Source organism: Lissotriton helveticus, chromosome 5_1 (genome assembly GCF_964261635.1).
Source record: "Lissotriton helveticus chromosome 5_1, aLisHel1.1, whole genome shotgun sequence".
NCBI lineage: Eukaryota > Metazoa > Chordata > Amphibia > Caudata > Salamandridae > Lissotriton > Lissotriton helveticus.
The window spans coordinates 497,362,355-497,374,427 of record NC_136065.1 but is presented as its reverse complement, the minus strand read 5'-3'; the positions used below and the strand labels follow the sequence as shown (position 1 = coordinate 497,374,427).

The window sequence follows — 12,073 nt, the reverse complement described above, 5'->3', positions numbered from 1 at the left end:
CTGGTTTTTTTCCTCACTCCAGCGGTGACTAAGGCGGCACCTTCCAGACTGCAGAAGAAGTACCGGGCTGCGGACTCGGACCCGGCCTTTCTAAGGCTGGAGCCCCCTCCAGACTCGGTGATTGTGACGGCGGCGCGCAAACAGCATGCCACCACGCCTTCCTCCACAGTTCCGCCAGATAAGGAATCTAGGTGGTTGGATTCATCTGGGAGGAGAGTTTGTGGGACCTCGGCGACCTCAATGAAGGCAGCTAGTGCCACTGCCTTGTTGGGTCGGTATGACAGAGCCCTCTGGGAATCCCTTCAACAATTCGTGGAGCTCCTTCCGCGGGACAAGCGGGAAGACTTCCAGGAGGTGCTTAACGAAGGAATGTTGGTGGCGAATCAAGTCATCAGCGCTGCAGCCGACTCTTCTCTTCTGGCGGCGCATGGTTTCTGCCACGGAATAAACCAGCGACGACATGCATGGCTCCGCCTTACGTCTCTGAAACCGGACGCTCAGCAGAGGGTTGCCAATCTGCCATTCTCTGGCGAAACCCTGTTCGGGAAGCACGCTGATGATGAAATGGCCCGCATGAAGGCAGAAGCTGAAATGCTCACAGCGGTGGGTTTGGAGAAACCCAAGAAGATGTACCGTCCGTTCCAACGCCGGTTCGGTGGTCAAGGCAGAGGGCGTGGCCAGTCTTCTGGACAACAGCAGCAACAACAACAGCAGCAGTTCAGAAGACCTTTCCAGAAACGCCAGAGGGGCAGAGGCGGCCATCAGTCGGCACCAGCGACTAAGGGCTATGCCGGGTCTAGGCCCTGAGCACTTACTTCCCCGACAACTGTTACCCGCTCCGGTGGGGGGAAGCATTCAATCTTTTCTGGCAGAGTGGAGAAAAATTACTCAGGACAAGTGGGTGCTGAATATTGTTTGCAATGGATACAGTCTTCGGTTCATCAGCCCTCCTCCATCGATTCCTCCGGTCGGCTCGCAGTATCAGCTGCGCAAGCTCCAGGCGGAGGCCGATATCCTGTTAAGGAAAAGGGCGATCGAAGTCGTACCTCTGTCTCAAAGAGGAAGAGGTCTGTACTCCCTGTTCTTTCTGGTTCGAAAAAAGGACAAGAACGAGTTCAGGCCCATTCTGGATTTGCGACAAGCAAACAAGTGGATTTGCAGAGAAAAGTTTCGCATGCTGTCTTGCATCAGATTTATCCTCAGCTGCAACGGGGAGACTGGCTGTGTGCCATCGACCTCCAGGATGCTTACTTCCATGTGCCCATTGCACACAAACACAGGAAGTTCCTGCGGTTCCAAGTCGGCGCCAATCACTATCAATACACAGTACTGCCATTCGGACTGAAGTCTGCGCCGAGAACATTCTCAAAGTGCATGGCGGTGGTGGCAGCACACCTAAGGAAGAACAAGGTGTTTGTCTACCCGTACCTGGACGACTGGTTGATCAAGGCCTCCTCCTTCACGGAAGCGCAAGCACACTTCCAGAAGACGTGCGTTCTCTTGAACAAGCTGGGGTTGCACATCAACATGTCCAAGTCGGTTCCGACTCCAGTCCAGTGCATTCAGTACTTGGGAGCCTCCATCGATACGCTGTCAGCAAGCTTGTCTCCTTCGGAGGAGCGACGATTATCACTGCTTCGGAAGGCTCGGGCTCTCATGACCGCTCCCTCCACGACAGTGAGGACGGTGTCTTCTCTACTGGGATCGATGGCCTCCTGTATCTTCCTGACGCCACATGCACGGCTGCACATGAGACCGTTGCAAGAGTGCTTGGAGGATCAGTGGGATCAGAGGAGAGGATCTTGGGACGACAAGATACGTCTATCTCTGCATGCGCTTCAGTCTCTGAAGTGGTGGTGTTCAGCGGAGAATCTCCTCAGAGGGGTTCCCTTCCACAAGGACATTCCCACTCAGGTTATCGTGACGGATGCTTCTCTCCAGGGCTGGGGAGCGCATTCCGGAGACCTACAGATTCAAGGGACGTGGTCCCCAACGGAGTCCACGTACCACATCAATTTCCTGGAACTCAGAGCTGTTCACTTGGCGCTGAAGGCTTTTCACCCGTCCTTCCAGACCGACTCTCTACTTGTGCAAACGGACAATACGACCACGATGTATTACCTCAACAAGCAGGGAGGATCGAGGTCACGCACCCTGTCGCAGGAGGCGCAGGCGATCTGGCGTTGGCTTCTGGCTCGAGGACTGACGATACCGGCTACCCATCTGCCAGGTGTGCAGAATGTTCAGGCAGACGCACTGAGCAGACTGATTCAGGAAAACCACGAATGGGTCATAAACGACGAAGTACTAGGAGAAGTTTTCGCAAGGTGGGGGACTCCAGACGTAGATCTGTTCGCCACTGCCGAAAACAGCAAATGCCGAGGCTTCGCCTCCAGGTACTACCAGCCAGGGACGCTGGGGAACGCGTTATGGATCGACTGGTCGAACAGCTTTCTGTACGCTTTTCCACCCATTCCCCTGATTCCGACGGTTCTCATCAAGCTGTCCCGGTCCAGGGCGCGGATGATACTGATTGCCCCGGAATGGCCCAGACAGTGGTGGTTCACGGACCTGCTTCACCGGTCTCTCCTTCCTCACATTCGGCTGCCGTGCAGGCCGGACCTTCTCACGAAGTTCGGGGGGCTGATGTTGCACCCCAACCTCTCGTCTTTGAGTTTGGCAGCATGGCTCCTGAGTTAGTGCAATATGGTCATCTGAATCTCCCTGCAGATTGTATGGACATACTGAAGGAGTCTAAGAGACCTTCCACTAGGACTTCCTATGCTTATAAGTGGAAGAGATTTTGTATCTGGTGCAGGTTGAAGAACTATGATCCGACGACTTGTAAGGAAGATGTCATCCTTCCTTATCTTCTACAGTTGGCGCAGTCTGGCCTTACTGTCCATTCTATTAAGGTTCATCTTGCTGCTTTGACTGCCTACAGGAAATGCCCTTCGCAGACTTCCTTCTTCCGGATCCCTGTGATCAAAGATTTCTTGGAAGGCTTGAAGAAAGTGTTCCCTCCTGTCAGGCTTCCTTCGCCTTCATGGGAATTGAATGTGGTGCTGTCCAGGTTGATGAAGGAGCCTTTTGAACCTATTCATAAGGCCTCGTTACAGCACCTGTCCTGGAAGGCGGCGTTCCTCGTGGCCATTACATCGGCCCGCAGGGTGAGTGAAATTCAGGCGTTGTGTTGCCAAGAACCTTATACTGTATTTCATGCTGCTAAGGTTGTTATGCGTACTCACCCTAAATTTCTTCCCAAGGTTATTTCTGATTTTCATGTCAACCAGACCATAACTTTGCCTACGTTTTTTCAGAATCCTTCATCTCCAGCGGAAAGGTCGTTACATTCCCTGGATGTTAGGAGGGTCTTGAAATTTTATCTGGATAAGACCAAAGATATTCGTAGGTCTGACCAATTGTTTATCAATTATGGATCTGTCAGGACGGGTCTTGCGACCTCTAAGCAGTCTATCTCTAGGTGGATTGTGTCCTGTATACAGTTATGTTACCAAAAAGCTAATAAGACCTTAGGAGGTAAGCCTAAGGCTCATTCCACCAGGGGCAAAGCTGCCACGACAGCTTTGCTCCGTAATGTTCCGATTGCAGAAATCTGCACGGCGGCCACTTGGAAGTCGGTTCATACCTTTGCTAAGCATTACTGCCTGGACGCTGATGCCAGGGCAGACGCTCAGGTTGGGCCGGCTTCGCTGCGAAATCTGTTCGCACAATAGTGGCGTTAACTCTCCTTTCTCCACCGCCGCTTTGGTGTGGGGATGGGCTTGCCATTCTATTCACTAGATTATGACTATACACAGAGATCCCCTACTACAGAAGGAGTAGTTTCTGTCCTGTAACTCCAGTTCTGTAGTAGGGGTATCTCTGTTATAGTCATAAGTGCCCTCCCGCCTCCCCGGTGGAGAGAGATGTTCAGTTGAGGAATGCGACAGGTCTGGCGTGGTACGCCTTCAAAAAGAACTGAAAGTGAGAGGGACCTGCTATGCATTCTGGGATACTGGGAGAAGTTCTGGAAAGTTCTCTTAAAGGCACAGTATCCTATTTAAGCCACATAATGGCAGCCTATGGGGCTTGTCTGTCTATGCCTTCCTCTCTATCATTTCTGAGGGTGTTTGCTGTTAAAGCAAGGGAAATCTGGACAGGCTTTGCTGTTTGTGGATTTTTGGTGGACTTTTCTAGTTGAAGTACTGGACAGTGTAGCCTGTGAATATAGGCTGCATTATTTGTCTTTAAATTTTCTCTTAAGTGTCTTTGCAGTTCTGCAATTTTCTGACAACTTAAGAGACTATTTTTGATTGCCGGGGTCCACGCACATGGGCGGGACTATTCACTAGATTATAACTATAACAGAGATACCCCTACTACAGAACTGGAGTTACAGGACAGAAACTACTCCATATTCACCAGCCCTCTGTAAGCATTTTTCTGATTGAGCTATCTGTCCACATCTTTCTGAATATTTGATTTCAGGGCCTAGGATGATTTAAAGGTGATAGGCTGAGTGAAATATAGTCATAACCTCACTTGGAGTGAAATATAGTGATATCCACATTGGTTAGCAAAATCAAGATGAAAGGCACAGCAACAACATCACCAGGCTCAAGATGAAAAAGTGCAACAAGTAGAAGACCACATGACAATCCTTTTCTACTTTTGCTCGTAGAAGCTGGAATCCAACTCGCAGCTTATCTTTTCCACTTTCGGAAGGAATTGAAGGCTGAACTTTCTGAAGAACATCTGGGGCCTTATTTAGAGTTTGGCGGGAGCTAAGAATACTCCAATTTGGGGATGAGATTTTAAATACATTATCGAATCAACTGGCTGAATTTCCTCCACGGAACTATGGCTGTTGTAGAGAAAATTGAGATTGTAGATGATATTACTTATATATAGCTTCCTCCATGAATTGAAGTATTATCATTTCTTTTCAGACATCACGTTAGGCCTTAGTCCAAAAATACTGCTCCACATCACAGTGGCTTAGGACACCTTGATAAATCACTAAGAGCCACCAAGTTCTTGCCTATTGAGCTTATTTTGGTTGTTTATTCCTGTTGGTTTGTTACCCTGCTGTATTCTGTGCTGTTGATTTATGTCTAGATTCAGAGTTAATAAATACTTATGCAAATAGACACACAGCTCCCCCTATAAGTACAGCTCAGAAAGGTAGGTAACATAATTGTGGGATTGTTTCATTCTTGATACCACCCTTTTTTCCCTTTCGGAGATGAATGAATGTCTTTGGGTTCAGATTTGCATACTATTCCAATTGTGTTGAAAGTTGTCATCTATTTCTTTGATATACTTAACCATATTCACTCCTGCATCCAGATCTGACTTCACTGCATCTTTAATCTCCTTGCCACTCTCTTCATAGAGAACTTCGGCACCTCAATACACGTGTCACTTGAAGCTGTTGCCTTTTGAGATTTCTATAGGATTAACTAGTTTTAGACATTGCGGGCAAACTTGTTCATATTATTTATTCTACTATTTTCCCATTGTTTTTTGTTTTTCTTCCTCCATCAATCTGATGGAAAGATTTTATGATGTGAACAGAAATGGAGTATTAGCTTTTAGAGCAGAAAGGGTCACACTCGGCACCACTTGGTTGCAGTTTCTTCTAGTGGGGAATAAGCAACAAAAATAGGCCACGTCTTGTTGAATAGTATTATGCATTATTTGGTGTGATGACATGGAACATTTCCAGACCGCCTCAGTTCTCAAATCCCAGCATGTATGCAGCTACTGAGATTCTGCTTTAGGGTATGTGAATTAAAAAGGTGTACATGGCAGAACTTCTTTATGGCCATAGGTTATCTGCGTCGGTAGTCTTGTGCTTAGTAGAATAGATATCCATGAGAAATATCGCCTCATTTGAAAGGTGTACCTGTACCACTAGTTCTAATAGATGTAATTTCCTCAGCAAAGTCTTTCCCCTTGAAATTGCCCAGCATCCACATTGAGGCCCTGACCATCAAACACCAAAGTTCTTTTTTGAAAGTGAACTTTGTGTAGTTTTCCTTCTTATTAACTTAACAGAATAGCCATGGTCTTTGATCCTCTGTAGTCTGAAATTGACATTTCCAAGATGGTTAATCAATAAAATGATTCACGTGCAATATAAACTATGCCTGGTTGTAAAATCAATTGAATAAGAACAGATAAAACAGATGCACAAACCATGCACGCAGTAGGATTTTTTTTTTTTTAAATCAGCAGTATGCCGACTAGAACACAGGCGGTTGGGCCATCTCAATACAGTGCTTTCCCACTACACCACAGAAACCAAGATTGAAAAACATGAGGTTGAATGGAGCAGAATACAAATTTACATGAAGACTAGCACTTGTTAATATTAAACCACAAATAATAAGATTTTTAGATCGATTGTGCTAAAGTGTAATTGAACTAATACATACAAATTTTATTTAGGGGAAAGAATATTTCGCATTCTCTTCATAGTACTTCATGTCTGTGTACAATATGTGTGTTTTAACATTTTTCTTAAATTTCTCCTTACGTGCTAGCTTTGTCTTTCCTATCTCCCAGGCCCTCCCCTGTCCTACCTTAGAACAAGAAGCACAGCCAGTCTGACAAATCTAGAACATCAGATCTATGCTAGAGGTACAGTACTTAACTGTAACAGCATGCTTTATTCTGATGTTCATAGAAATGTGTCTTTTTTGGTCTTTTGTTGGTACTCATGTTTCCGGGTATTAAAACCAGATTTCATACAAATACATGGATTTACAATTGTTTGCTTAAACAGTTACACAACCGCATTATGTTTTTAACTAAAATGTGTGTAGTTACTGTTGCATTATTCAAACATCTTTTTTGTTCCTCTTTTGCTGATTGTCAATTAAATGGCATTGACTAGAGGGTGAACCAGCTAAGGGGGTACATATTAGATTCAATAAACTGTTTAAACTAGGTGCTGTTAAAATATTTGCAATATTTGGTAAGACTATTGTAGGAACTACATTTTTGTTGAGAGGTTGGAAGTTCAATATTTAACTTGTTTGTATCACATGTTGTGATCTTAAATGAAGATTAAATAAGTAAATAACTGAATTACCATTATAACATTTAATTGCCACAAATGTCGAATTTTAGAGAGATATTCTTCTAAGTGTTGTCTTACATGCTGACATGCTTGGTATGGAACGGTAGTTTTACCAAACAGCTCGGGTGTTTTTAGTCTTTTTATAAAACTCTCTCATGAAGATCGGTTAGTTCAAGTATATCTGTACTCTTCTTGGCAAAAGGCAAGTTTGTACTTGTGTGCTCATTAAAATCAGTTTTGTTTTACAAACTTTTTCTTCAGTGGTATGGCCTAGTAAATCAGACATTAAAGAGAATACTTTGTTCCTGAACTTGACCTTATGCGTAAATCTAAACATAGGCAGTGCTAACTTTGTCATTCTGTTGGACCCTTCCAATCCTGCTAGCAAAACGGGGTTTTGAATATGAGATTACTGAAATCCTGTTTTTTGTGTAAGCAGGACCTACTACTCAGAGTGGTCATTAGAACTCCAGATCCACAATAAAGTACCATGAATTGGAAATGATTGGTATTTGTAGGTTGTGAAAACTAAGTTAGGATATGTTCTATGATTCAGTAGATGAATTCTGCACACACCTATGAATCGTTATCGGGTACAAAGCCAAAGGTGCTGTTTATGCCCTTCAGCGTTTTGCTCACTCCCTTCCCTAGGATCTTCATTTTGCATTTATCCAGGGATTGTTTTAGCCTTGTTCGCCAACACGAATGCACTCTTTAGAGATGCCACAACTGTGGAGTACTTAAGGCCGCCTCCTTTAAGCATTTCCATTACACAATGAGCTGGCTTGAATTAGTAAAGGAATATACACACCTAAAAAGATGTACTTTGGTATGCCTTTGGGCTGGGAAAGTGCTGAACCTTTAGAGTCATAACTACAAATGGTCTCCAGTTGTGCTTGCAGTCTTCCACCATATCTTCCACAACTGTCTTAAGCTTCTATTCTTACAAAGAGCATGTAATTTTTCTTACGTAATAGATTTATCTTACCCTGCACTTTCCATTATTAAAGCTCGAGATGTGCTCACTGTGCAAATCCACAGCCCTTTGTAGGGGAACTAATAGTTAAGCCTGTTGAATTTGCAGGAAACATTCCAGTATTGTAGGGTCATCCCAAATAAACTCCACTTTTCTGACTGCGTGGAGACTTAATAGGTATATTACTATTTCATTTTGTTGGAATGCTAATGTAAATATCTTCACAAAGGGAAAATCATATCACCAAGAAACTGCTCTTTAAACCCCGGTTACTGCAGAATGCATCTGATAAAGACTACTAGCTGCAGATTCCTTAACGTAGAATTATCCCCAGGTGTGAGACTGGATCCCTGCGCGCCGGGGGGACGGCATTACGCGACTCCGCCCAGGCGTTGTCCGCGAACGAGACATCAGCGAGGTCACATAAGTCCCACACCGGCGCGCCTACATCAGTTTTTTCCTTTTCCGCGTGTAGCGCGGATCCGGTTCGTGCTCTGGGCCTGTTTAGGCCTTACCCTTTCGCTATTGCGTGTGTTTGTGGGAACAGTGTGCGGATGCCTTTGGGCTTTAAGATGTGCTCGTCTTGTGGACGCCTGATGTCGGCGACGAACCCTCACCTCATTTGCATGTGGTGCTTGAGGGAACATCACAACTCCACTGATTGCGAGGCGTGCCACCAGTTGAAGCTAAAGTCGCGCGTGTTAGCGCCGGATGAAACTTCTCTCGGCTCGCATGTCCAGATTAGCTTCCTCACCTCGATCAGCTTCTGCGGGAGGTTTTCTAAGCCACCGTCGTCGTCCTCATCCTTCTTCTAAGACGCAAGAGCGCCGCTCACCTATCGGTAAGTGTCGCAGTTTGTCCCCGAAGGCTGGTTTCCGGCCTATTGGGGGCTTGGGCAATCCTCGGGTGATGCGGCCCAAGTAGCGTCCCCTTATCCACCGTTTCCTGGTGAGGGGGCGTCGATAGCCCAGATGGAGACAAGGGAATCACCGAGGGGAAGGAGAAGGAGAAGCCAGCGAGGCCTGCAAAGCCACCGCATATGTCTCCATCTGGGCTCTCGACGCCCCTCACTGGGAAACTGTGGATAGGGGGATGATACGTGGGCCGCATCACCTGAGTAGGCCTCGCTGGCTTCTACTTCCTCCTTCCCCTCCTGGGACGTCGGCAGATCCCTTGCGTTGTGCGGGGCACTCCGTGGCGTCACCAGCGGCTCCGGCGGGCTCAGATCCAGAGGATGTGGTGCCGTTGGGGTCCTCTCCTTCGGACCACAGCGCCTCTGCTTCGCCGCAAACTCCTGTGGGAGTCCATGTGGTGTCGCGGGAGGTCGCCGGGGCTCGGGTCGCATCCCCGAGCCCCTCTCGGCCCTATGGACAGGCGGAGATCTTGTCTGAGGTCGAGGTGACGCCTCTGCGATGCCGGCCAATGCCAGCCCTGGCGGCGCCACCACAGGGGTCGGCGGGCCCCCCTCGTCCCATCATGGGTTGAGGCTGGCGGGGGACCCCTGGTCCCTCCCCTGCCCCTCTCCCTCCACCCAGCCGGCTGCCTTGTCGGAGGTCGAGTCGGCCTTGGCGGCACCCAGGGGTCGGTGGGCCCTCTCGTCCCGTCATGGGTCCTGGCTGGCGGGGGACTCCTTGTCACTCCCCGGGTCCCTCTCGTCCCTCCACGCAGACGACTGCCTCGTGGAGGTCGAGTCGGCGCCGTCCCTTAGCCGCCTCGGCTCGGCCCAGCCCCGGTCTCCCGCGCCGTGTGGTGTGGAGAAGGCCCGTCCGGCGTCTCCTTTGGCGCTGGACAACGATGTCATCCTGCCTCAGGTTGCGGACTCTACGGCACCGGACAGGCGTCGGGTCATGGATTCTTCTTCGGACGCCTCCTCTTCCCCGGAGGTTGGATGCCTGCTGGTGTCGTCCACGCCGAAAACGGGCCGCAGCGTCGTGGCTTTTTTCCCAGACGTCATCAAAGGACAGTTCCTCGCTGTTGCCGCAGCCGCGGTTTTCGCCGGAGGAGCCACAGGTTCCCCACTCCTCAACCCCTCTTCCTTTCCGGGCCTGGCCCTTCCCTACTCCGAATGGCTTAGGGATGGCCGCCTTAGCTTGCAGCCGTCGCCTACGGAGGAGCTGCTTTCCCCACCACGGGGCCCTACGGAGGCGGGTGCGGCCTGCTTGGGGTTGTTTCTGCTGATCTTTCTGTTGTCCTCTGCTGCAGAAGTTTCTTCCTAAGAGGGTTCCCATGTCTTGGGACTTAACATACCCTATGTGGGGTAGTGGTAGCTGTTATATAGCTTGTTCTGTGCTTGGGAGTTGTGGTCGCCTTCGGGCCTCTGCTCTACATGGCGTTTAAGTACGTTGCAGGTGCAATTCCCTCATTGTTGGTTTGGAATGCCTTTGGTGTCGCCCCGGGGCATCCTCCGGGGTCGCTGTGATGTTGGCCTGGTGTGCCCTGCTGTCTGCAGCCTGGCACCATGGCTCTGGTTCCACTTCTTTTTGTGTCGTGTGTTCGAGCCTCTCCCTGAGGTGTGCTTGGGCCCTTGTTCGCCTTCCTGCTCTCTGTCCTGGGGGCTGAGATGGATTTTGTGTTCCTTCCCCTTTCAGGCGCAGCCTGCCCGGGCTTCATGGGTGTCCCCGGGCTACTCTTTCTGCTTCAACCTGCTTTCTTGCTGTCGTTGCTGTTCTGTCTGGTCTATTGACTTCCGGTTGTGGTAGGCTCAGCTGCCCTCTTCGCGGGGTGTGTTCCCGGTGGGGGGGCTTGCTTTCTTTCTACCTCGTCTCCTTGGAGTCTCTCAGTTGATCTTCTTCCTCTTTCTTGCCTTGGATGGAGGATCTGTTGCCTTGTATGGGCGTGTGGTGCTTCGGCCTCCTCTTGCCTTGCCCTTGTTTCCTCTGCTGAGTGTGAACGGGCTTCCTCTTCTTTTCTTCTTCCTGCATCCCCCTTGTGGTCGGTGGTGTTCTGACTGTAGGGGTTCCCCTTGCCTGGGGGGACAGGGCTCCTCGCCCTTTCCGTTGGACTCGTCCCCTGTAGGACCCTATGTTATGTCCAGGCTGGTGGGGTCCTCTCACAGACCCTCCTTCCCCGTGAGTATGCCTTGGGTATCTATTCTACGTTAAGGAATCTGCGGCTAGTAGTCTCTATCAGATGTACGAGTTACTTACCTTTGGTAACGATGTATCTGGTAGAGACGATTCTAGCCGCAGATTCCTTCACGGCCCGCCCTTCCTCCCCGTTCTGCGATGACCTTTGGCTTGGTATTCTTTACTCACCTCCCGGTGGGTGGCAATGTCTTCTGTGAGTGCATTCTTTCTCTCTTTTTGACGGGATGATTCGTCCTGTTTCTTGTTCCTTTCCTCCTCTTTTGGCACATTGAAGGATGTATTTATAGGTACTTCTGTGCCCTTCTGTCCTGGTTGCTCCATGATTGGGGCTTACCTTCAATCTTTTCCCTCCCCTTTATTTCTACGGGTTCTGGCCCCTCTGCTAGGCTCCAGGTTGGGGTCATCTAGCTGTGCCTCTGCCCTTTGTTCCTTTGAGGGGTTGTCACACTCTGTGATGGGGTTGTCTTGGAGGTTTGTCATTCCTTGTTTGTCTTGGACTGGTTCCCCTTCTTTGTTTTCGGTTGGGGTTGTAGTCCTGCTACATGTTGTCATGAAATTTTTACATGTGTTCCTCGTCTCCGGGGGGGGGGGGTGTCTACATAATGGCAGGGTGGCTGCTCAAGGCTGTGCTCTGTTCTTTCTTCTTTTCCCTGCCTTTGGGTACTGCAGTGTTGACACTGTTCCTTATGGGGCTGTTCGTCACCATTCCTTTTTTTCCAATTTTTCTGCTCTTTCGCACACTGTTCCCATACTCCCAAAGTTTAGTCTGCTGGCTCCACGTTGTGCCGCGGAAAAGTTCTCCAAAGAAAACTGACGTAGGTGCCCCAGGATGGGACTTATGTGACCTCGCTGACATCACATACGCGGACAACGCCTGGGCGGAGTCGCTTGATGCCGCCCACCAGCGTGCAGGGAGGCTGT

The 12,073-nt window shown here is 48.9% G+C and overlaps 1 protein-coding gene across 2 annotated transcripts in view; it reads left to right on the top strand.

Moving 5' to 3' along the window:
* The window catches only part of VPS13D (vacuolar protein sorting 13 homolog D), a 2,979,414-nt gene that overhangs the window by 1,280,332 nt on the left and 1,687,009 nt on the right, over positions 1–12,073 (top strand). The window contains exon 40 of one of the 2 annotated variants that reach the window (XM_078642818.1): positions 6,574–6,648. The exons of the other annotated variant lie outside the window; for it this stretch is intronic. Coding sequence (XP_078498944.1) covers positions 6,574–6,648 — 75 coding nt within the window. The remainder of the gene's footprint in view (positions 1–6,573; positions 6,649–12,073) is intronic. 2 annotated transcript variants of the gene reach the window in all.